Genomic DNA, 25,700 nt, shown 5'->3' with positions numbered 1-25,700 from the left:
TGTCAGCTTGTTTATGTTTGAGATATAAAAGTACTTTTTTCCTTTTCACAGGATTCCCACAACCATTAATATTCCAGGATACTATTTTAACACAAACATTATTTGCCATTCATACCATTAAAAAATAAAATAAATACAAATATTGTAAGTATAGGGTATATAAAAGCTGAACCACTTTGTCTGACCTTTCTGAAACAGTATTCAACAGTTTTTGTACCATTGCTGAGCATATTCCAAATGTATTTTTTAAGTGAACATACATGACCAAACATTCCCTCTACAATAGAGGAGAAAACACAAAGAAGAAAGTCTCCAACAACTAACCGGAGACTCATTTCACATTAAATCAGTCCAGGATTGAGGAAAAACAAAATCTGCCTAGGACCGTGGGTTGTCCGGTTCACCCACTAAGTCCCCAGATAGCTACACAAGCATTATCCAACCCCATCATACCTCTCTCAAACTCACCACGTAGATTAGCTGTCAGTTAAACATTAGTCTGTCATATGAGCTGCTGAATGAATTTGACAGCTTCCGACGCATCTTCAAACTTTCGGTTCTTCCCCTTCAGAGTGAAACGGAGCGTCGCTGGGAAAGCGAGTCTGAACTTCACATTCTTGTCACGGAGCAGATGTTTTGCTGCAGTGAAAGTTTTCCTCCTCTCAGCTAGCTCCTTGGTCATGTCCGGGAAAAGGGAAAGCTTGCATCCATTCCACTCAGCTCCACCTTTCTCTCTCGCAACTTTAAGCACTTTGTCTCTCGCGGACGAGCGCAGGAATCTTATCATAATCAGCCTGGGAGGCTGACCCTCATTCGGACGGGATCCACGAGAGCGGTGTGCTTTCGACTTCAAACTCATCATTAATATCCATACCAAGACCCTCTGACAACAGCTTTTCTATGCACACTGTCATGTTGTCCCCCCTCAGCCCTCTTTCAAACCCAGCAGAACTTGATTACATTTTTTAATCGATTGACAGTAGTATAAATATAAAAATCAAAAATCAAAACGTGCTACTAGTATGCAACAGAAGCATGTTTTATATGGCTTAACATGTTGATAATTATTTTGACAGGTACAATTTCTTTGCAAGCAACACAAATCTAGCCCAAATTGCTTATGGGTGCTCATTTACTGTAGTGTTTTCTTGAGGAACTCAACCAGGAGGTGATGAGGGAAACCAAAATCCATCTGAATCCCCACAAAGCCCTGCAGCATGGGGGAGGGGGAGACAGAAGCAATGTGACTAAGAAGTACAACAAATAGAGGCACATGATAAGAAGAAAAAAAGTCAAGAGAACACTTACATCCCGTGGAAGCACTTCTGGGTTAATGATGTCAAATAGGTTAGTCCCCTGTTTGTCCAGCAGCCTGGTTAGCTCAATCTCAAGAACTGGAACACACACCACAAAAGTATTACAGAAAACCACATTATATAACACACCACTTTTTCACCTTTTCCACAGTAGATGCTTGAAAGTAGATGCTTGAATGTAGCCACTGAACAACTACACAGTCGGTAATTTGAACCATGCTACAATGCGTCAACCCAAACCCTTTCTTTTAACCTAACCCTAACTTTTTTATGGAGAAATATGTAAAATATGTACCGTATTCAATCATAACATGACCATGATATGTCATCAGATACTAAGCAAACATGCTTTCTTCTGTGACAACAATGCTGTGAACACATTACAGAAATCATACACACATCCATTACAGAGAACTGGATACGGTGTTCGGCGGAAAGCCCCGTTCATTCCAATGAGAGTGCTCAAAAGTGAATAAAGCAATCATGGAGCTCGGATCTTCCGTGTTGACTGGCCCATGACGTCACGATGGCAGTGTTGCCAACTCTTTTCCAATGAAAGTCGCTGGCACCAGCTCCAAAAGTCACTAAAAGTTGCTAGATGACGACACATGCTCATTTGCATATTTGTGACATCATTACGCAATCATTTGCATAAAGCTTAGTGGTTGTGTCAGCAAGGTAGATAGCAAGAAATAGAACTCTTTAGCCAAATAATCACAAATTCAATACAGGAATTTATTTTACCTTATAATTATTATTTAGGTAGCCTATCTTTGAAGTAAAAAAAAAATAATTCTACAAATGGAGGGAAAAGATTGATAAAGAATTCAAAAAGAAGGCTGGCTTGCCCAGGGCCAGGCCAGCTCAGCGGAGTCTTTCTCCCGTCGCGTCCTGCTGTCTCTCCTACCTACATCGGCCCCCGCACACCCTGTCCCTTCTCCCCTTCTAACTGCCCAATCAGTGCCGCTGCACATGAGGAGAGAGGTGAGAGGCTGCTCCTCAGTCACAGAACAGAAGAATGTTTTGGCAACTACAGGAGAGAAATACCTTGTGTACTCGCTGGGCAATACTGGCGACTTTTCTACAGAAAGTTGCAAGATTTGTCGCTAGTCGCTTTTTTGAAAAAAAGTTGCTAAGGGAGTCTGAAAAGTCGGCAAGTTGGCAACACTGCACAATGGACATGCGCACTAGCTACAGTTTGTTTGTGTTGTCGTAGCAACCGGTAGCAACATGAGCTTCTCTCTCGTGTCTCTTACAAGTAGCCTATAGTTCGTTCTCTTAATACATCCATGGCATACCTCTCAAGTCTCACACACTGGGCATGAGACACATGCATTTCAACCTGTTCACACGCTCACATGCCACACCTTGTATTTCTCACGCAGAGAAATTACCAGGATAACGCCCACCAAGTTGCGCCGCTATTTTTTAAACAGTGGAACAGGTAGAGGAATCAAGTGAGTTCCCCATAGAGTTCAGAAGGCCCTGCCACGCACCAGCTGAGTGAGTGCGGATTTCAAGTTGCGGCTTTCGTCGCTGTTTGTGACTTTGCCAAGATTGAGTGACAATTGTACTCGCTCTGTTGTTTATTTGGTTGCCATGACTTCACGAGTGATGACGTCCTGTCACTGTTCCAGTTGAGGGTAGAGAGAGCGGATGACAGTTTGTTTGAGTTCAGTAGAGTACACGGCTCTGTAGAGTCGTGTAATTATAACTTTATATACTACGTGTACATAGCGGTAACTCTGTTGTGCGTCTGCCCTATTTCTGATACTGTCACGGCAGAAATCAACATAGAGGAAACACTGGGTAGCTTTTGCGCCTATTATTATTATTGTTATTATTAGTGAATCGGTTGCAGGGCTACTCTGACAGTTTTATATTTTTATAAAGATACCCATTTTATAATAGGCCTACCCATAATACTTTTATAACAATACCCATAATAATTTGGAATATTTTTTGTTTTTTCTTTCCTTTTATTTAATTTTATTTCATTATATTTTTAGATGTAATCATTATTTAGTGCTACTAGCTAGCTACTAGCTAGCGCTTACTTAGCCTACAGTTTCGTGAACAGAACTTCTGTTAATACAGTACATCCATGCTAGCTACCGCTGATGTTAGCTACTAGCCGATAGCCCCGGCAGTTGGGGAAACGCTAATGACGTTACATCCAAGTTACAGGCTTTACAGCATACATACTGTATATCCATACATACCTCGGATGTATCATAAGATAATACCATGGATGTATTAATAGAACACATGGTGTATTACAACCATTAGCTATATCCATTGATTATTACAGCTACAGGACCTCGGGAGAAAAGTCACATGAGCATACGCAGTACAGGGCGTCATGGGCAGGCGCAGTCCCGCGGGTCTGCTCGCGTCCATTATGCGTGTATATATACACTACCGGTCAAAGGTTTTAGAACACCCCAATTTTTCCAGGTTTTTATTTAAATTCATGCTGTTCAATGTCTTATTGTACTCTGAAATGAAAGAATAGAACAAATGAACAATTTAAAGGAGAATTCCGGTCGATTTCAACCCGTAAAATCTCCCGGCTGCAGAGGTTGTAGACGGTGAAAGCTCAAGCTCAAATATCTCTTCATTTGGTTGCCGCAATTTGGAAAGGCACAAACTCAAAGCATTTTCTGATATTAGTCCTGATCTAACTCCAAGCTCCGTCTGTCAGCTCTGTGAGCTCCTCCCTGCTTCTGCCACAGGCAGGCTCTGCCGTTGCTAGGTTACCTATGCAAATGAGCTCCTGAACTCTTGAACTGTAGGTCAGCTCTGCTTCACTGCGGTGTCAGGTTACAGCCTGTTGATACATGCTCATTACTATGGACAGGACCTCGGCAAATCGTTTTTTTTTTGTGGAAAAAATACATTTTGGAATATTGGATTGTATGAGATTGGCACTCGATTGTTGAGGACTTGACCGGAAAGCAGTACATAAATAGAGGTAAGGATTAACACAACTTTTATGCCTTTCTGTCACATCTACTGCCGTCAAATTCGCTGTGTTCCCTCGTAAGGAATAACTGCACATGGCTAAGCACTAGTAATAGCATTTCGAACACGTTTATAGGCTAAAAACGCGTTTAAAACTTGCCCTGTTTAAGCCTTGTTTAAGACTGTTGGGTGCAAAATCTAGCAGGAGGATAACTCGGTGTAGGCGGCACCGTTTGTTTTCGTTTTTCTCGCTACTGACAGTACTCCTGATTTACAAACAACAGAGCTACGGGTTGAAATCGACCAGAATTCTCCTTTAAGTTAAAAAAGAAATCATGGAATCAATTTATAAACCAAAATGTATTCAAAATTTCCCTGACCAACTAGGCACATACCAGAGGGTACTGCATGGCGCTGCAAAATGCTGTGGTAGTCGTTTTGGTTCAGGGTGCTTTTCACTCTGTACAAATCACAGACTCTCCAGCCAAACAACCCCAGACCATCATGCTTCCTCCTCCATGTTTGACAGTTGATGTCACACACTGAGGAACCATCCTTTCGCCTACTCAACGGCATACAAAAATCCTGCGTGAAGAACCGAAGATTTCAAATTTTGATTTCATCAGTCCATAGCACCTTCTTCCAGTCTTCAGTAGTCCTTTGACGATGTTTCTTGGCCCAGGCAAGCCTCTTTTTCTTAATCTGATGTCTTAGCAATGGCTTTCTTGAGGCAACTCGACCTATCAAACCTGCAGCTCAAAGTCTTCTCTTTACAGTTGAAACTGAGACTTGCTTATTACGACCACTATTAAGCTGTGCTTGAAGCTGTTGTCCTGTGAGCCGCCTCTCACGCAAGCTGTTGACTCTCAGAAACTTGTCTTCTAATTCTGTTGTGGCTTTGGGTCTGCCAGACCTCTTCCTGTCAGAGTTTCCCCCAGTTTCGAAGTACGTTTTGATGTTGAAGAATACTGTACTCACTGACACCTTGACTTTCTTTGCAATTTCTCTGTAGGAAAGACCAACATTCTTAAGTGTTATGATGGTCTGTCTCTCTTCCAGTTTTAATTGCGTTTTTCCCGCAATTTTTATGGCAACACACAACTTTCTGAAGTACAATACTGTTCAAATAATGCTCACAAGGGTACGGTACCACAGTGTGTTCCAACAATACTCTTATACAAACAGAGGGGTTTGTAAGTAATCCAGACAAGTTGGAACACCTGTGGGAATTGGTAGTACCAACTTTCAAAGCTTGATCAACCTCCATTGCTGCAGAACAGCTTTACCATGTTAACCCAATTTCTTGTTCCCTGAAAAAAGCCTTTTTGTAAAAAACTGAAATGTACATTATTTTTCAGTTTTGGGTAACTGCTAAAATTTGCTTTTGTTTTGGCCTGCGTGTTGCCCCCCACTGCCTATTTTGACACACCGGATTGACAGATATAAAACACAAACACAGCGTGCTGCGCCTATGAAAGCAGCAACCAAACAAACTGGATCAACAGAGTTAGATTATACCTAAAAAACCTTGGCATCTTTCTAAACATAGCATGACTACAGATAACTCCGGTAGCCTAAATATTGGAGATGCATTTGAAAGATAGAGACAGACGCGAGTGTTGAGCCGTACGGACCACAGATTACACAACTAGCCAGCATTTAGCTAACGTTGATGTTGTGTGATGTTGGGTTCAGCTTTTTTCAACCCGGCAAACCGCGTGAGCTTCGGTACGGGGGAGAAAGGGCTCAGAGTGGGCGGGGGGGAGAGACGACTCTCTCCAGTATTTAGAATTTGGACTGTAGTACCCATTTTAAATGCTAGCTGTCAGTATTACATATTACTCCTTTAACCCTTCATAGCTAGCTGCTAACTTAAGTGTTAATGCTTGATGCAGTATGCCAATTTTGTTTGGCGACTCATTCGGTTACCTACTTTCGAGCATCTACTTATTTCCACAATTGGAATTAAATAAAACATAACACAACATGCAGCCATTACAGGTTCCACTTTCATCTCCTGAAGTTACATATTGACGCTGCTATAAGTTGATACTATAGCATAGTTTAGTTAAGGGTTTTTTCAGGTCAAGTTAGCAATGCTGTTGATTATGATTGGTCATGTAAATGTTTTGTAACATCACAACTACTACTGCTATAGCAAAACAATAACTTAAATTTTTCTACTGAATTTGGAACAGCCAACAATTTAAAATGAATACATTTGAGGAGGAGCCTTCCATGGAATCAGCTGCAGGAACCATTTCTTTGAAGGAAATATAGCAGATCAAGCTCATCATTATTGTAAAATGAAATGCATTTGCCTGTTGAAGTTGCAAATCTCTCATCTCAGTAATTGACTTGCTGGTTAATAAGTTCTTATAGTAATGTCCATATATTTTTAAAATGTTATGTTGACAGTAATTGTATGAAAGCCATTCTAAGGCAACTAGGACTACAATTGAAAATTAGCTGACTGGCTAACACTGCCGCATTTACAGAAATGTTGATTAATGTGCATTGTCCTAATCAAATTATATAAATAAAATCTTAAGAGAATGCATTCTGATGGAGGGTCAATAGGTTGAGGTTTAAGCCAGGTTTCACTTTATTATGTGTGTACATTTCTTTTTCCCTTACCAGACAGGACCTTGGGAATGCCTATCTTCTCCACAGCTTCTCTTATGAACTCCAGTTGAGCCTCATCTAGCAGCTGGAAAAAGAGAGACTGGTGATTGAATCCAAACTAACATTCAAATAACAACATAGTTCCAACAAGCAACATGGACAAAAACATAATTGAAATAGGAGAAAAATACTTACTTTTGTGTTCAATTGTAAAATCTTTGTTTCCTTTCTTATTATTAATTGGTATCAGAAGAATAATCATGTACTACAATATGTGTCATTTTTACTTTAGGGATTACACACAACAGACATATATTGTTTATCATACACGTGTGTCATGGCCGAAGTCAAAGAAAGCAAAAGCAGGTCTTTTTCATCTCCCATCTTAAATATTTTCCTCCATGTTCCTCCTAGCTGTATTTAAGCTATAATTGATCTGCATCACTATCATTTCAAATTTCTCAAATAATTTCCTATGCAGCTTTAACTATAGTATTTTCCACATAAGAACATTTTGGTCAGTGAGATCAACTAAAAATAGCTCTTACTGGTTGATGTTGGAAGGGCAGCTCAGCTTGCAATACAAAGATCCTAGAGAGGAAGAAGGATCACCATCACACACACTAAGCACAGGACATGGACTTATGGTGTGTTCACACCAAACACAAAGCAAATATTTTGTGCGGCACAATTCCATACAAAGTCAATGCAAAGATGCGAACGGACACAAATTTGTGCTGGGCGACACAAATGACGGGGCTGACACAAATACGTAAAATTTGTGTTTTCGACATTCTCCTGACATCCTGATGTTGTTGAATCAGTCATCAATGATACATATCTTAAATGCCCGTGAGTTCAGTTTTAAAGTTAGACAGTATGTAGATATATTTGTGTGTAAATAATAACATTGCTGTTGATTTATGCCTAATTTAGATCAATCTATCAATTCATTTATCAAATGAAATCTTATTTAAAATACAATTCCAGTGAAATTTAATCCCATAATTTCTTTCACTTTGTGCATTAAAACAGTAATAATAATAAATAAAGCTGCAAGCAGCAAGGAACATGCAAACTGTGCCTTTCCTTGACCATCTGACACTGCGTTAGTAACACATTATTTCCTGCGTGGATTGTGTGGCACTGGAAATGATGTATTGCAATTTTATTAAGCACTTCCTGTTGAAAAATGGTTTATGTAAGGGCCCAAAGTATTGGGTCACAAAAAAAAAGCAAAAAAGCACGACAACTACTCAAAGCGCTTTACACAGTGCAGGCACCATTCACACACACATACACTGGTGGCAGAGGCTACCATACAAGGTGCCACCTGCTCATCAAATTTTAGAAGGATCTGTTAAAGGGGTGATAGAATGATTATATGGGGTATTTTATACTGTTCCTTAAAGTGTAAATTGCAGGTTAAATTTTTCATGAAGTTAAGCAATGTGTTTATTAAACATAAAGATTAGAGCCGCCCACCATTGTTTTTATAACAAAATGCTGAATATAAGATGAAAAGTTGGTACTTTTTACAGTGGTTTTAAGCACTCCCCCTCCCTTCCACTAGGCGGGGTGTGACGTCATAAGAGGGTACGAGTACATCAGAAACAGGGCAGAACGGGCAGAAAGGACAAACGGCTGATTCGTGCCTGGGTGAGGTTTGTGGCTACGAAGTGGGCTGATTTTACTGCTGCCTCTGTGACCCTCTCTCTCCTCTGCCTGCTGCGCTGTGGCTCGGTGTGTGTGTATGTGTGTGTGTGTGTGTGTGTGTGTGTGTGTGTGTGTGTGTGTGTGTGTGTGTGTGTGTGTGGCCGTGTGTGTGTGAGAGAGACGGCTGGCCAGTGAGGTTGTCAGGTGCTTGTTGAGTTTAACTCCGAAAAGACAGTTGACCACAGGTTCCCGTTAATCTTATGATGGACATGTGTTGTGATATTTAAACAAACAATCCATCAGCGGCGAAATAAAAGCCTCTTATTTACGAGAGCGGTCTGAGAGACCTCCAGCTTACAGCGTGTGTGTGTGTGTGTGTGTGTGTGTGTGTGTGTGTGTGAGAGACCGGTCTGAGAGACCTCCGATTTACAGCGTTGTGTCCGAGCGAGACTGTCCGAGCGACGAGCCAGCGCTGCTGGTTGTCGCGTTACTTTATGGAGCTTCTTAACTCCGAAAACTTTGAAGCAAATTGTCAATTTAGCAACGATTTTCGCAACACTGCCTATATTCGAAATCTAAACAGTTAATTTCTCGCCTAAAACGTTGTCAGAAGTGAATTTAGTGATGAATAAGATGGCGAAAATGGATTAAATTGTCCCGTTGTTGGCCTGTCTATGGGTTGCTACTCCATCTTATGACGTCATCACCCAGTTACTGTAAAAAACATGCTACCTTTGAAGAAACCCCAATAAATGTTATTTTAACGCATTTTAAGACAGAAATGTTTAAATATATACATATTGAGCACTTTATTTACATATTAATTGGTTGTGGTGGTTAACCTGCACTTTAAGGTCTCCTAATAGGGTATGTAACATTGGTTGGGCTGAAAATTGCCTGAATGCTATTTTATTAGGCCCTTAACTACCCCGTGAATATGGCTCTATTTGGAAGAGCTTTTCTTCCAAATATGGTATGCTCATGAATATTTAGTTGATCTGCGTGCTGATTGGTTTGAGCGAACCACATAGAAACACATTGGAGACTAGACAGCAGGTCTCATATTTCAGACACTGCAAAGTTATACATTGTTGGGCTATTTCATTATTAATTTCACTTCTGAGACTTTTTTAAGCGAGAAATCATATGGGCCGTTTTACGAAAATTGATGGCTAATTGCAAATTTGGTAAGACGTGTCGGACTTTAGCTAGGAGCTCCAAACAGTCTGACAAGAAAGCGGCAACCTCCATACCCAGTGAAAGTCACCGTTTCCCTGGGTACTGGACTACTGGAATACTCGGGGCTGGCTGCCAGCTGCTGGCATAACTAGAGTAGCTATATTTATAGTTTGAATTTCGTCATGCCACTTATATAACATCTACCCCAAGCTCTTATAAAGCTAACAATGGTGTCCAATTTCAATTTAATGAATTTTTGTGAACATTAGGGGTTTCATTAGCTGCGACTGTCCCTTCAATCCTATGTGTACAGATCGCGGCTAGTTAGCTTCATTTTCGGCGTAATTAGAGTATATTTACAGTTTGAATTTCGTCACGCCACTTATATAACATCTACCTCAAGGTCTTATAAAGCTAACAATGGTGTCCGATTTCAATTTAATGATTTTTTGTGAACATTAGGGGTTTTGTTAGCTGCGACTGTCCCTTCAATCCTATGTGTACAGATCGCAGCTAGTTAGCTTCATTTTCGGCGTAATTAGAGTATATTTACAGTTTGAATTTTGTCACACCACTTATATAACATCTACCTCAAGGTCTTATAAAGCTAACAATGGTGTCCGATTTCAATTTAATGAATTTTTGTGAATTTCAGAGGAATTCTAAGAGGAGGCTAGCTAGCTCTCATTGATAGAGCTCCATCCAGCCGCAGGCTCTATTAATGAGAATCGCGGACAAGAGGCGTTTATTTCCCCGATCGTTTGTTTAAATAACTCAACACATTATAATTACACACATTATAAGATTAACTGGAACCTGTGGTAAGAGATTGCTGGCGTAACAAGCTTGCTGACCGCGCTCTCACTCACACACACCGGCCATTTAGCAGGAAGAGGGGAGCTGCAGGCCCTGGAGCTCTGTCAGGGCAGCGGCGTTTGGTAGTCCAATAACCCAAAAAACTGACTAAACTGACTTTGCGTGGGTATGGAGTTCCGTGGGCTGCCAGCAGTGAGGGAGCTCCATCTACCTCATAGCAGGCCGGGGTCTGTGAAGGAAGGCAGGCCAGGCAGCAAGGCAGCATCACAGGCAGCACTGGCCGCTGAACTCCAACACACAGTCGGACAAAATTTGCAATTAGACATCAGTTTTCGTAATATTTGACCTCTACATAGTTGATTTCTTGCATAAAAAAAGTCTCAGAAGTGAATTTAATGGTAAAATAGCAGATGAACAATGTATACAATTTCTGAGATCTGCGCAACCTATTCAGAAGACTAAGCTGACCTCAGATCAGTGGTGTAGCCTATGTAAATGTTGGGGCGTGACAAAGAGAGACACTAGAGACAAATGAGGAGGAGCCGCTGAGTTGACGTCAACTAGGCAGCTCGTTGAGATTTGCCCCTGTTTTCAGAGGCAGTTTCAAATTGTGAGATTTGCAGAGGAAAGAGCTGTCAATTTGAGGTTCTATGTATGTCCTAGTTACCCACCAAACTGTTGTTTTTCAACTATGACAAGGTAAAATCGGTTTTGCATTCTATCACCCCTTTAAGGCCTCTAGGAGGAGTTTTTAAAAAGTTCCATGTATATGTTCTCACATGACCTATGACATCATGTCCGAGCTATCAACTATTCCTTCACAATTTAGGGGTCACATTAGTATGATTATACCAACCAAAAATGAAACAAATCTGATAAATCCTCTAGCAAAAACCTTGTAAAAAAATACAAAATGGCAGACTTCTGCTTGGGTGTGGAAATATGTCTGAAATCATAAGAGCAATGTGAGTAGAACATTTTGTGTTGAACGCGACAGTCATCCAGTAAAACAAATAAGTATTGGACTTGATATAGTGGTGACTATAATTGGAAGGTCTGCAAATGATAATTTCTGTAACTTTCCAAAACCGGCAATCCAACAATCGGGCACACGTAACACAGAGATGGGCCAGATGTGTGCAGGTGAGAAAGTAAACAGTGTTTAAACATCTCTTCCTAGCTCTCTACCAGAACTTAGTCGTGTGTACAATCAAGTGCAACACCATTAATGCCTTTGGGGAAATGTGCGCCATTATCTACATTATAACACATATCACATTTTGCCCTCTCCATGACCACAGGCTTTTTAGCGCACCTTCAAGTGAGGCCATTTGGAACAACTTTCCCTCAGACACAATTGGATGACAAGCTGTATGAAATGGTTTGTTTTGAATATACTGACACATTTAGTGTGACCGTCTGCCTAAGTACAGAAGCAAGTTCTCCATCTATCTATGTTATTGTAGAATCAATAGCTTTCTGACTGATTAATGCAAAAATGTGTTGGTGCTTTCATGAAACCCAAATGTATATATCTATATATATATAGATATATAGATATATATCTATATATCTATATATATATAGTTATAAAAGTCGTTCAAAGCCCGTAAGTCTTGTAAATCAACAAGAAATGTCTTACTCTGACGGGTTACCATGCAGGAAAAGTTTCTTGTCAGCATAGGAAACTGTGATGTCCATGGCCACACCCTAGATATAAAAAAACAAAACAATAAAAACGTTACTCAAACACTGAAATCGTCACAACATATATACAACTATCTAACCACATTATGTAGTCACAGATGGTCATATTTTCACTTTTTAACTAAGCCTCGGTCACGTAACATGCCAAGATGTAAAAATACTTCACTAAATGCCTTGCTTTGTTGCATTCGCATCAGAAAGCTATTGCGTCAGATTTTAATACAGTGAGGTGTTGGTGATGGAGCAGTGGGTATAACACATGCCTTTGGTGTGGGAGACCCAGGTTTGAATCCCACTGTGATACCTCAACCAATATGTCCCTGAGCAAGACAATTAACCCCTAGTTGCTCCAGAGGTGTGCATCCTCTGACATATATGTCGCTTTGGATAAAAGCATCAGCTAAATAACATGTAATGGATGTGCATGTCAAAAATCAGAATTTAAAAGCAAAGCTGTAGACTGTAAAGTTTGTATAATTGTGACCTCATATAATAAGTAATTTATACTGTATTAATCCCGCAAGGGAAATAACAATTTTTTCACTCTTTTATTAGAACACACTTAATATTCTATCTCAGTGGAATTGTGATATTTAATTTTATCATTCCTTACAAATGCAATACCAAGGGTTGCCTGGCAGATGTTGCCATTTTGACTGTATGAAATGCTTTCCAAACACAGTACATTCACATACAGTATGTGCATCAAACATATTGATAACACATTAATGGCATTCTAAGTACATTGGTCTTCTTTTAAACCATTTTGTTCTTGTACTAAATAACAACAAAATGCCTATTTAAATTATAATAAAAGCCTCATCCAGAACAGTGTTACATTCACCTTCTCCTGCACTGAAATTATTTACCTCCCAGCAGTGGAACTGGACCAAGGGGTTTATATCATCATTAAATATCATTGTCCTATCTCCCGCAAAAGCCTGGCCTGGCAGCGTACAGTACAGAGTGCCAGCAAGTCGCCGGCAATCAGCCAGCCAGCGAGACATAAACATTAGGAACGGGCCAATACTTTCAACAACCTGTTGTCATTCCCCCCCAAAAAAAGGCTATATTTAGCCTTAAATCGGTTTCATGAAAGCAGTGGCACTTAAGATACCATAGAGATGTATTCAGTGCAGCTAGCCTGATCCAGACTCAACTGGTGATTTAAACTGTTTATTCATTACTTTTAGTGTATCAGTGTGAATAAAACAAAGGAAATGGTCACAGATTTTTGATAAGCAGATAAGAAATCTCACTCATGAAGGTTAACAATGAACCCATTAAAAGAGTTAACACATACATACTTAGGGATAGAGACTGATGACCAGTTGAAGTGTGATGCATTGTTTCACTGTGCAGGTAAAAAAAACTGCAACAGCTAATTACCATTTGGTTTGCGTATCTTTGCGTATGTACACCTTGACCACCCAAATTTCTGTATTTTGAGATAATAAAGTTTACCTTGACCTTTACCTTGAATAGAACACAAATATATGGATATAATGGGATAGATATCCCTTTAAAAAATCATGTATGTATGTATGTATGTATGGATGTATGGATGTATGGATGGATGAATGTATGGATGCAATAATTATTTCTATTTTTCAAATTGGGAATTACTGTACCACACTACACCATATAGCAGTACAGTGGTGTGCAGGATACATGTATTTTAGTAGTGTGGGATGCATCAAAACAGATCAACATTCAACTCATAAAAATTCTGTTTTCTTTAACTTTCTATTAAATGTCTGAAAATGTCCTGTCACAAAATAAGTATCAAATTACCGTTTGAAAGGAGAGTGTTGGTGTGCCTTGACTCCCACAGTGGAGCTGCCCAGAGGCCTTCCCCCAAACAGTCGTACCCAAAGTGGAGGTGTTTAGGAAGGGAACAGATGAACTCCAGACTCTTAGCTCTGGAGAACCTGATTCCAGCAGACACTGAACACACAAACGCAAAATAATATGTCTCACCTGATAAAGGTGTATATGTTTGCATTTGGGAGTGTGCAGGGATGAGAAGTGTTACCTTTCTAATAAATTCAGGCATGGCACTAGAGAGATTTGTCTTGAAAAGTTCCTGAAATCACATTTATCAATATAAACAAGAAAATAAACAGCAACAGTTGAAACATCTGTGATCAGATTACCATTGTTAGCTAAAATGTACAGGCACATAGCATATTTTATGTTTGTAGTATTTTTTGCATATGCAAAACCAATAAGAACTCAGGTTCCAAAAAGCAGTAAGTAAGCTACCATCAAAGCCAATTTTATCAATAAGATACCACATCCATATGTTAAATGTGCCCCACCTGGATGTTTTGTTTGAAAATGATGTGCTTACAGTTAGCTCTGCTCCAGAGATGTAGAGTTGGAAACGGCCATCTTGGTGGGCAGCAGTAAGCATGGGGTTGAAGACCTGGTCTGGGGTTAAACACAAGTTATAGCTGTACTAAACAATATTTTTAGTAGAAATACACCTTTAATTCACAAAGAGAGGAGAGAATCTTTATAACTGAGACACTGGCCTACCCTGCTGCTCATGAGCTGCTGCTCTTTGAGTACCATACTGGAGAATTCAATTCAATTTTATTTATAGTGTCAAATCATAACAGAAGATATCTCAGGACATTTTTAATATAGAACAGGTCTAGACTACATCCTAACATTTTCAGGGACATAACCCCCATGAGCAACAGGGGCAAGAAGAAACTCCCCTTTAACAGGTAGAAAGTTTGGGCAGAACCAGATGGCTATAAGACAGAAAGAGAGAAGCGTAAAGTAATTTATATATAATTTACTTATTGAATTTATACTTTAGGTTTATTGAGGTTATGCTTTAAAATGTCCTTAGATTACTATAAATGTTTTACCAGTCATAACAGCTGGAAAACAAATAAATGTGAAAACTGCCTTACACAAGATATATCTAGAAAATCAAGTTTCTACATAATTTTACCGCACAAAGATTATCAGGGGAAACTTAAAGTTGCTGTCTACAATAATATCAATAACTACACCAACCTTAGACAAGGACAACAAAATTAGATGATTCTTCAAAACCTAAAATTGCATTCAGTGACAAACCTTTTTTAATTCTTGCTTTCTATATATATCTGCACATATCAAATATGGTATGTAAAAGGTTAGGGAAAGATTAAAGGAGAATTCCGGCCAATTTTTACGTTAATCTTGATCGCTGTAAATATGCGTGTACTTTCATTTGAAAAAAACCCGACCCGAATCGGTGCAGGCAACACAGTGTAGCTGCAGCTACGTGTACAAGCTTCCACTGAGCTAAAACGGCACTTGTCAGGGCAAGTTTTAGGCCACGTCCACACAAACCAAAACAATCTTTTTTTTACCCATTACGTTTTTCTTGCTGTAGCCTTTCTACAATAAACCGTGGTAAAAGTTACTATAATCCGTTCAAGGAGTTGATAAGCAGAAAGATTAGCTAGCTAGTTGATAAATTGTCTACTTCCACTTTATAAACAGCTAATCATAACAGCTAACGTTAACGTTACGTTGCTGCTGTAGCAGACAGCTACTTTAGCGATGTTTAACGTTAGCTACGTAACGTTAGCAATACATCTTGTGTACAATCCAGGACCGGCAGAGCAGAGGGAAGTGTCAGGGAGCAGAGACAAACTATTTAGCTAGATGAAGTGAGCTGGTTTGACCATGGAGATGGGATATGCTCGCTTATCTTCACCGCAGTGGGTGAAGTTGCAATAGAGGTCGAGGGGTGTGGCGATGACATCATCAGTACGGACATGTTCGTATTCGGCATCCAAACAAGAGCCGTTTTCAAATTTTTTCACCCTGAGGCCAGGTTTCAAAAAAGTGCGTTTTCAGGCAGTACGTTTACAGAATTCGTTTGGACGGTCGGCCCAAATGATGCAAAACGTGCATTTGCATCAAAAAGCGTCTCCGTGTGGATGGCCCCTTAGAGTGCCTTTGTGCCTCTAACAGACACAAAATGCAGTTAAAATGTCTGTGCAACATGAACAGGTCCCTTACGTGACAACAAGATGCGTTTTCATTAAACAGACTGGAAAACTGGGTAGGCCTTTCTGGAACAGTAATAAAGTGGTTTGAATGTACCTGCTCTTCTAAATTTAAGCCAATTACTGACCTGAGACCCAAAAGTAAAGCATCATGTTTTCCGTCAGCTGCCTGGGGTGGAAAGCAGAGTCATTGATGACAGCGGAAGCATTATTGTAGTTGGTCAGCCCCTGGGATATTTATAAAAAAAAAGGAAAGATAAGGCAAGAGATGAACATAGAGACAACAATATGAGACTTTACACCTAAAACAAAGTGATTCTTATCTACATGTACACCTAATGTGAACTCTGAATGCTACTGCTATCCATGTATGATACAGAAGGAACTGTACAAAAATTATTAGGAGGGGCAGGGGGCTGACCAAGAGCTAAATTCCAATGTATATGATGTATTACAGCCAACTCCATAAACTACTGTGTATTATCAATGTTTGACAAAGTTGACAATTTCTATCAAAAGTTATCAAAAGAATTATGATCATCTGAAAAATGCGCAAGTTATGGAGGAACAACTTCCTGTAGGTTGCAGTCAAAACAGGAAGTCATGCGTATATTAGCAACAATAGGCTTGTTTGAGATGAGCCAGATCTGCGTAGAATCGATCACCGGCGATCGCTGCCCAATGCATGCCGGTTAGATTTGTGTCCAACTTGATCCCGACTTGCTCATTTTATTGATTTTGAATTGGAGAGATTTTAGTTGCTATTTGTCTGATTTAAAGGCTTATTCTGTACAGAACACATGTTGTGTGGCTGATAGTGATGTTTACAAGTCAGAGAGACTAAATCCGTTCAGATTACAGATCATCTACAGTGTGTTGTTAATTAAAATCAGCAACAGATCGCATTTAGAGCATTTTGAGAGCTACTCTGTCATAATTAAAGCAACTGCAGACTGTTTACAAGCTGATATATGGGTCTGATAACATTTTATTAAATCGGACCACAGTGTTTCTGTGACTTCCTGTTCAACCTGAAGCTGCTGCAAACGGCTGGAAACTGTCCAACTTGACAGCGGATTTTTGTCACCGCACCTGGCTGCTCCCGTCTGCTCTCGTCCACTTTACAGGCGAGGCGCAGTTCATCTCAAACGAGCCTAATTACTCCAATTAACCAGAAAACCCAGACTTAGTTGTTCCCCATGCTCTACTAAGGCTGTGCGTTGACGTCAATCATCCACTAGGTGGTTCTATTTTACAGGAAGTGTTTTGTATATTGGCATTAATTACTCCTATTAAATGGAACTTTGTTTTTTTGTTTTTTTAACCTGGAACCGATTTGCGCATGTTTCTGTATCTATGTGACTGATGGAAACAATCTTTGAAATGTCTCCAATATTAAGCAATACCGCTGCAGTTGGCAGCAGCGAAACAAGCTGCAATAGAATGTTAATGGAAAATTGCTCAACTTCAATTTATTTCCACTAAAAGTGCTTGTTTTGCCACTAACATCCTCAGATTACTATTCTAAGTAAACAGTATGTAAAAATATCCCTTCAGAAGTCAATATTTTTGTTGAAGAGTAAGATCCTTTTGGTTTAACATGAAAACATGTTGTCCAATCCAAATCCACCAGACTCAAATTAAATAAACACTAATTTTATCATTGTAAAACACACTTCATTCAAAGTCAGGACCTGCTTGCAGGTCTAGTTTTATTGTTTCTAGTTCTCAGTTATTATTTCTTGTTTCATTTTGAAATACTTATCCTGCACTCTAAGGCTGTATTCGGAACTGTCTACTACATACAGTACAACCGACGAATGCAGTATGTAGTACCTACTGCACTGTTCAGTAGTATGCAGTAGAAGTGTTATGTTAAATCGATACATTTTTCTGTATTCTAGGTCAGGCTTAGTCCTTAAACAAGCTCTTAAAGCGCTGGACAAAAGAAAACAAACTCATACCACTATTGCAATTGAAAAATACAAATTATTGGGCTTTTTTATGACCATTGTTTGTTTACTTTAAAATATATTGCATGGTTTAGCTCCCCCACCACTTAAACAATTTAGAATTTATTATAACAGCTCGTGGTGAAATAAAACAAATAAGATCATAAACAAGGGGAGTCTGTTATATACTGTTATATAAAACATTGCTCAACAAAATGTGCTCAAACTGCTTTTTCAGTTACAGCAACAAACAGTGGAAAGCTAATCCCACAAATATTAGAGAGTGCATGAGTTTTGGTTAGTTTGAACAAAAAAATAATCATGTTGTCATTAAGGTCTAATGATGCCTCAATGAATGTATTGTATACGCATTGGTCTGTCCTACAAGTGTACTAATAAGTGTTATGTGGAATAATATTTTTAATATTGTTATATTGTACTTTATACACCACCAGGGACAACAGATCGAAATTAGCATTGTGATATATCTGGTGCAATACACTTATTATTGTGCACTGTCCCTTTTTTTAAATAATAATAATAAACCAATAAATGAATGAAAATTGTACAGTAGCTACAACTGTTTTTTAATCTACAATACAATTTCTAAAATATTATTAAATATATTTATGCAAGAAAAGCAATTACAACAAACAATAATTATGTCACAATGCAGTCTGCATTGAGTGCTGCTCAGGTGTGTAGAAAGTCCTTCCAGTGCTCTTCAGCTCAGGGATCCAAATGTAAGGGTTAAAGGACACGGTTTCCTTGATGAAGGCCTCAACGGCCGAAACACTTTGCCTTGTTTTAATGATTCAGCCAAGAAATATAATAAAGGCTTTTTAAACTTTACCCTCCTGAGTGCCTCAGTGTCCTTAAACCCTTAAACCTACATTGTGTAATTTCTTTTGTTGATTCTTAGCAAAAAAAAACCTTTGTTCTTTCACAAATATGTGCTCGTTTATGTGTAATTACTTCCACTAACTAATCAAAGTATTCTTGTAAGCGTAGAATCTGCCATTCAGAATACATATGAGTGAGTTGCTCAAATGGCAGCAGCCATGTTGCGCCTCCATCTTTAAAATACATTAACCAAAGAGGGAAATACCTGGAAATTCAAGCTCCGCCTTTCGCACTTTTACACTCAGTGGCACTGTGACTAATGCCAGAGGGAGATTACTTGCGACTGCCAGCAGATTTGAAAGCCTGTTGAAGATGGAGGATCACGCCTATTCTCGAGAACATGTAACGGAGTCGCCAAGGAAGCGAAAAAGAGAATTAAAATGACAACGTGACGCAAAGCAACAACACCAAAGTTAATATTGGAGTGGCTTTTCCAAGATGGAAAGAGCTCATAAGGAGCAAGGATTTTAAAAGGGGACGCCGAAGTTGCCTGCTTTCTTCTCGACAGGTAATTCAGCCTATTTGTGTAAATTCAAAGTTTTATTGTTGCTTGGCTAACTATAGCATGGTTGTGCATAACGTTGTGATTTCCCTGGCAGACAACTCACGTCATGCAGTTATAACACAGACTAATTTCAGGTTCGGGCCACCATAGGAGTTAAAACGCGCTCGGATTGGGAAGATCTAGAAAGTAATATTCAATTTCACTGCTAGATTGAAGAAATTCTTACACAATGTACAGTAGCTTTAAACAATAATTATGAACTGAAATGTTAAATGTTAGAAATATGTTATATAATTACTGTATTAAATCATAAAATGAACATATGTCATCAGATATTAAGGAAACATGCTAAGTAAAGCTTAGATCGGGCCCAAAAAAATCAAGCCCGACCCTACCCGAGCCCGTGCACGTCGTGTCCGAGCCCGGCCCGGCCTGACACCTTAACTGTAATTATGAGCCCGAGCCCGATTTAAACCCGAAAATTTTTTAATACGTGGGTCGTTATAACTGACGTTCTCAACTACAATTCCTGAGTTGTTTGCACTGCAGAAATCTGTTTGGAAGGGGTATGCTTGGAGAAGTAACAAAAGAGGACATTGAAGGCTGACTATCATCTTTTCTGCCATGGCAAGCCTGCTTTATGTGTCTAGGCAAGCAGAATGCACTCGACAAAGCTATGTTCTGATCTGTAGGGAAAAATGGACTTCTAGAGGTTTTGGGAAATGCCTGCTTACTATTACTATACTATTATTTGTAGTACTTATTTCCCAATAAGTCTTGTTTAAGTTGCAAAAATTAGTTCATTTTTGGTGGACTTTGGTTCAGTGGTCCTAACATCCTCCAATTGGCCTCAGAATTCCACAATGTGTGGTCCTTGTTGCATGAATAGTTTATAGTTAGTTTGTCATTTGATTTAAGGTTGTACATCTGGGCAGTTCATTAACCAACTGGGCAGTGGTCGTATCTATCTTGGCTATGCAAGAACAGAACAGAACATATAAAAACAATTTTTACATTCCCCAGGGAGTCCAGTTTAACTTATTAATATATATTATATATTATATATATACATTCATCTTTGGAATTCAACTGTCCCAAGTTGTCTGATGTTCCATTTTTTCTCCTAGTTGGTAATTAGAACTTGCCTTTTGTGTTTTTGACTCTAGTGTTTTTTGGATACCTATGCTTGATTCTGTACTGCATTCCTACTTCTTTTTAGCAATGCAATACTTATGAACACAACTTAAAGAATATGGTTGTGTATTAGACTGGATATACAGGTATTATTTACCTTGTGGTATGATTCTATGTAGTTAGCAGTGATGACAGGAGCGGCAGTTACACCAATGTCCACACTGATGTCTCCATCACTGAGGAACTGCTCTGTAAGCACACAAACACTAATATTTAGATACAGTCCAGATAAAAAACACTTATACATATCAGATGAATTTACTTATTTTATGGATTTACACAAATTGTCAAATATACAGACACAGATAACCAAGGTAATGTGCTTTAAAGATATGACCGGAGTCACTTTCTCTGTCTCTCTATTCTGTTCACACACACACACACACACACACACACACACACACACACACACACACACACAACACGTGCACACACCTGCTGTGTCTTGTATGAAGTCAGCCAGTATATTTGCCACCTTGTTGATCTCCTTACAAATCTGCATTTGAGAGAAGACATAAGCCCCTTTCATTTTTTTTCCATAGACTAACATGATGAAAGAGATGCCTGTAAGTTAGTGGATACATTTTTTTTAACGTCACAACCCCCTCAAAATGACTCGTTTCTCTTTCAGAATTTGATCCTTCCAGTCTGATAACATTTGGCAAGTCTAGAAGAGCTGCATGATTAAATCATTTATCCCCAGTAATACGACATCTGACTCTTCTGTTGTGTGCTACATGTGTGAAAGGGAAACTCCGGACTGTCGGGACCTAATGTCAGGACCTGTGAAAATGGCTCAACAGTATTACCTTTACTTTGACTAAGCAGACATGAACATGTTAACTATCAGTTTGTTGTGATTAAGTCAACATTTACTCTTATTTCCATTCAAAGAAAAAGAGATGAATGAACGGTTAGTTCTGTTTCTCTTGCCCTCACCTGTCCCTTTATGACCAGCTTGACAGTAAAGGTGATGAAGTCAGTGAAGAGCTTCTTTAGCCAGTTTGGTCTGACCAACAACAGCAAACATACAGCAGAGTCAGACACTGGTTATGTAATGCAGATGCTTCTTTCTGTCCTGCTGTTGACAGCCCATCAGGCTTCAGTTTTGTAACTTACTCTTTGTCGCCTTGCAGATGCAGACGGAGCTTGTGAAAATTAAGATAACAGTCTGATGTGTCTGCTGCTACCTTCCCTTCTCCACAGTCTGGCAGAGGAGACATAACAGATAACTTTTCTTAATGCTGTTTCTATCAAGGCTCAATCCCTGCGTACATGTACAACATAAAGTACTTACAAAGTCTGGGGTTGATCCCAAGATCAATCTGAGATTCAATTTCAAAGTCAGTTGATTGTGCAACGCTGACACTATGACAAATGAATACAAATGGCAAATAAATACAAATCAATTTACACAATTTACTTTTAAAAGGAAGTGATGTCACCATGGCTGAAAGAGCAACCTACAGAAACTCAAGCTTAATCAAAAGGAAATCCACTGAGATAAGTTACATTGTGGCTCTTCTGTTTGACTGTCATGTAATCTGTAGGATGTGAAATGCCTGAACACAACAACAATGAGCTCTCACCACTTTTAAGTCACAATTGTAGGATGATTATAAACACTAAAGCATAATGTAACAGTAGCACAAATAGAAAACAATCAAAGCTGGAAAACCAGCTAAATAATATCAGTTACACAGCAGTGTAGCAGTAGTCTGACAGGGTCTCAAAGGTTATGGTTGGCGTCAAACAAACCCTTTAGGGAAACCTCAAGGCAGGGTCAGCAAAAAACCTCTGGACTCACAATAAAAAATAATAACAAATGAAAGCTTCCAGCAGCGATGAACAGACCTTAGCACCTCCCCAAAAGACGGGGCTCTGGCACGATGGACTGGAGATGATGTATAGCAAATTTTTGATCAATTCCACTATGTGGCGTTAGGCAACATGCACTAAAGATGCATTACAGTGAGGGACAATAAAGATCCAAACTTAACAGAATTTGATCCAATTGGTCCAATTACATTTGGAAAGTCTAAAAGAGCCACACATATAAATCATGTAATTCCCATTCAAGCTAGCAGAGCACTAAACCGAAAGGAGCTGGTTCTGGTTCTGCCAGCTACAGTCTCTAGTGCGCCTGCTCAGTGCAGAAGCAGTGCCTATCATTCCAGAGAGAAAAAACGGAAGAGAAAAAATGGGAGGGGCATTATAAAGTGAAAAGGATTAATATTAACAAGTCACATTAGTCAAGTCACATCATTACAAGTCTATCATTACAAGTATCATTCGAGTCTCATTCAAGTCTTATCTATCAACACTCTGCCACAGTTTATGTAGTCTCGCATTGCCAGACCTATCTCCACAGCGCTGCGAAGTAAGGTCTGGCTCCTACATATATATACTCTCCTGGATAGGAGAAAAAAACAGCCTGGGTTGTTTGCATTTCTTTAAACCAATCACAATCTTCTTGGGCAGCTCCGGTCACAGCAACGGTGTATCTGCAAATTGGTCTTGGGAGGAATTGTTTTGCTGGAACATTTTCACCCCGCAAAAGAAAACTTGTGTATTTTGTCCATTGCAAAACCCTGTCAATCGGTCCCATAACATCCCAATTAGAGAGTAAATGCCGTAAACATATTTTTTTGTAAATCGTTATAATCATTCCCGGAGAACCAAGCAGGCCTGAGTTGTTGCATGGTAAAAAAAATTCTTTAAAACTTGCCATTTTCAGCGAATAGCTTGCTAGCTTGAAGTTTGTTGATGTTTCCCGAAAACCAATGGAGTTTTGCAAGGCGAGGAACATCCGGCGGAACATCCGGAAACGAGGGATGTTCCGGCGATTATGTGGTATATGAATTGTTGTTGATCCAGATTACAGTTTATTTGGTGTATTAAATAGTATATCCTATTTTTTGTGATTATTTTGTTTTTCTCTGACAAAGGAGAAATAATGGCAGAAATAAGTGCAGAGTATATTTTGTTGATGATCACATACACTTTGACTCACAGCCAGCTGCCGTATCCATACTGGATGTTCCCTCTGAAGACTGCGGACACATTGCTTATTTCCAAAGCAATGCCTTCACCTGGACGTAGTTGAAATGCGCTCCGACCAATCGACAGGTTGTGAATCTCCAAACTGGGTGGGTCAATGGAGAAATATTACATGATTTATGACATTTTGTGTGTCAATCTGTGTATAGTTGTGTGTGTCCACTTACTTGTCCAGGCCATACATGACTCTGCCTATAAATCTCAGGGATTTCTCTCCCTTCATACTGGGGTATCTGGCATGTTGAAACGCTGCCTCAATCACTTTTGTGGTTTTCTCATTCACTGCCAGTAGCACACAAACCCAGACATATGGTCAAAGACATGCACAGATATATGGCAGACACATGGGAAATCACACATCTAAGCAACTGGGTATTCATTGGTACTTCCATATACATATAAGAAGCCAAAATTAAATAAGTAACCTGCAGGGTTACACATCGTATTTAGTGAACAGCTAATGTTGTTATACTCCAGTCCAGCTGTACACCAACAGAGCTAGTGTTTTGTACTTCCTCATTATACAATATGCATTAGTACATCACAATAATAAACACAGTAACTTTGGCATAAAATAAAACTTCCAACTTCCAACTTCCAATTTTCAATTTTTAATTAAATTTGGAAAATTGAACTGATTTCAGTTCAAAGATGCTTGAGCCACTTTTTTTAACACATATAATTTAGCTTATCATTGTAGTAAACTGGATTAAATAAATTAATAAATAAGGTCTCTACTGGATTACCATGTTGCAAAACGGCATGCAATTAAGGAAAAATCTATGCTGTGTGGCAGAAAAAAGAATGCAGTATTTCTGTTACTGAGTATAATTCTGTGGCATAGGTATAGTCGTTTATCCCATCAAATCAAGGAGGACACAGAGGATTAAAATAACATGGACTCTCCAGAAGAGCCATACTGAGAAATACAAAGAGAATTTTGTGGAACTGATAGACTTAATTAGCATTGTGTCAACTCATTTGGCAATGGCTTGAATGTAACAGATGTTAATATGAAATAGTTGCGCAATATAGCTTTAAATTGATTAAATAGTTGAATGAAGCAAGTCTTTGGAGGTAAATAGCAAAACAGGATCACAATCCCACTCACATACAAGAGCTGCAGGGTAGGTGAGGCGACAAACAGCTCCGGTGAATCTGTATGCTGAAGCAGGGTCCTGCAGGCAGGCGTGGGATGCCCCAAACACAGTTAAGGACAGCAGTAGGATCAGTAGCGGTGAGAAAACATCTTGAGGCATTTTGGACTTGGATACTTCACCTCTATGTGAGTTGGTTGACATTTTTACCCTGTGGACTGGTTGCAGTTTACTTTATGTTTATTAAGTGTAATATTTCTTCTTGAGGTTTCCCTTTTAGACTCCAAATCCCATGTGCTGTAGCTGCTCTGCTCCTATGTAAATGTAATTATCATTTTCGAAATTTCAGCCAGCGTTTTTGGACTCCGTGGTTACTAACCTTGTTCTCTTCACTGTCAGGGAGGGCTCTATGTACTGCAAATATCTAGGGAAACCCTGTCCTTTGTCCAATCAGAGATTGACAACTTGTGTGACTTTTGTGACAACTGGTAGACAAACACTGACTCAGATTTTAGGTCAAAGTACAACCTTTTCTATGATGCAAGTGCTACAAACCCTTAGGTAGATACACAAACTCTGAAGCTTTTAACTCTTCATTAATCAATCATCATCACTGAGTACAGACATTTGATGTTAAAACAGGGAAATATCCAGGGTTTTCAATGTGTGGATTGCTTTAAGGAAACTTTATATTAATAAAAGCGGAG

General features: G+C 39.2%; 1 protein-coding gene across 1 annotated transcript; it reads right to left on the bottom strand.

Moving 5' to 3' along the window:
• Positions 1-1,126: 1,126 nt before the first annotated feature.
• Positions 1,127-25,155, bottom strand: cetp (cholesteryl ester transfer protein, plasma). The gene is made up of 18 exons (XM_028584467.1): positions 25,008-25,155; positions 24,064-24,178; positions 23,850-23,981; positions 22,134-22,204; positions 21,956-22,043; positions 21,776-21,845; positions 21,272-21,332; positions 20,934-21,025; positions 16,411-16,510; positions 14,617-14,696; positions 14,299-14,349; positions 14,058-14,210; positions 13,728-13,739; positions 12,199-12,266; positions 7,454-7,496; positions 6,918-6,990; positions 1,309-1,394; positions 1,127-1,210 (listed from the first exon to the last, which is right to left on the bottom strand). Exons 1-18 carry the CDS (start codon positions 25,153-25,155, stop codon positions 1,133-1,135), a joined length of 1,521 nt encoding a protein of 506 aa, XP_028440268.1. The 3' UTR covers positions 1,127-1,132.
• Positions 25,156-25,700: the final 545 nt, after the last annotated feature.

The sequence above is a fragment of the Perca flavescens genome, chromosome 8 (assembly GCF_004354835.1).
Source record: "Perca flavescens isolate YP-PL-M2 chromosome 8, PFLA_1.0, whole genome shotgun sequence".
NCBI lineage: Eukaryota > Metazoa > Chordata > Actinopteri > Perciformes > Percidae > Perca > Perca flavescens.
The sequence above is the reverse complement of the archived record's forward strand: the minus strand, read 5'-3'. Positions and strand labels throughout refer to the sequence as shown.

What these genes read in the sequence shown, in the direction of transcription:
- cetp (XM_028584467.1), bottom strand. Translation starts at nt 25,155, where the DNA reads ATGCCTCAAGATGTTTTCTCACCGCTACTGATCCTACTGCTGTCCTTA. An exon ending in GTCATGTATGGCCTGGACAA is followed by an intron (nt 23,982 to 24,063) that starts GTAAGTGGACAC and finishes TGACCCACCCAG; the next exon opens with TTTGGAGATTCACAACCTGT. An exon ending in CATCTGCAAGGCGACAAAGA is followed by an intron (nt 21,846 to 21,955) that starts GTAAGTTACAAA and finishes GTTGTTGGTCAG; the next exon opens with ACCAAACTGGCTAAAGAAGC.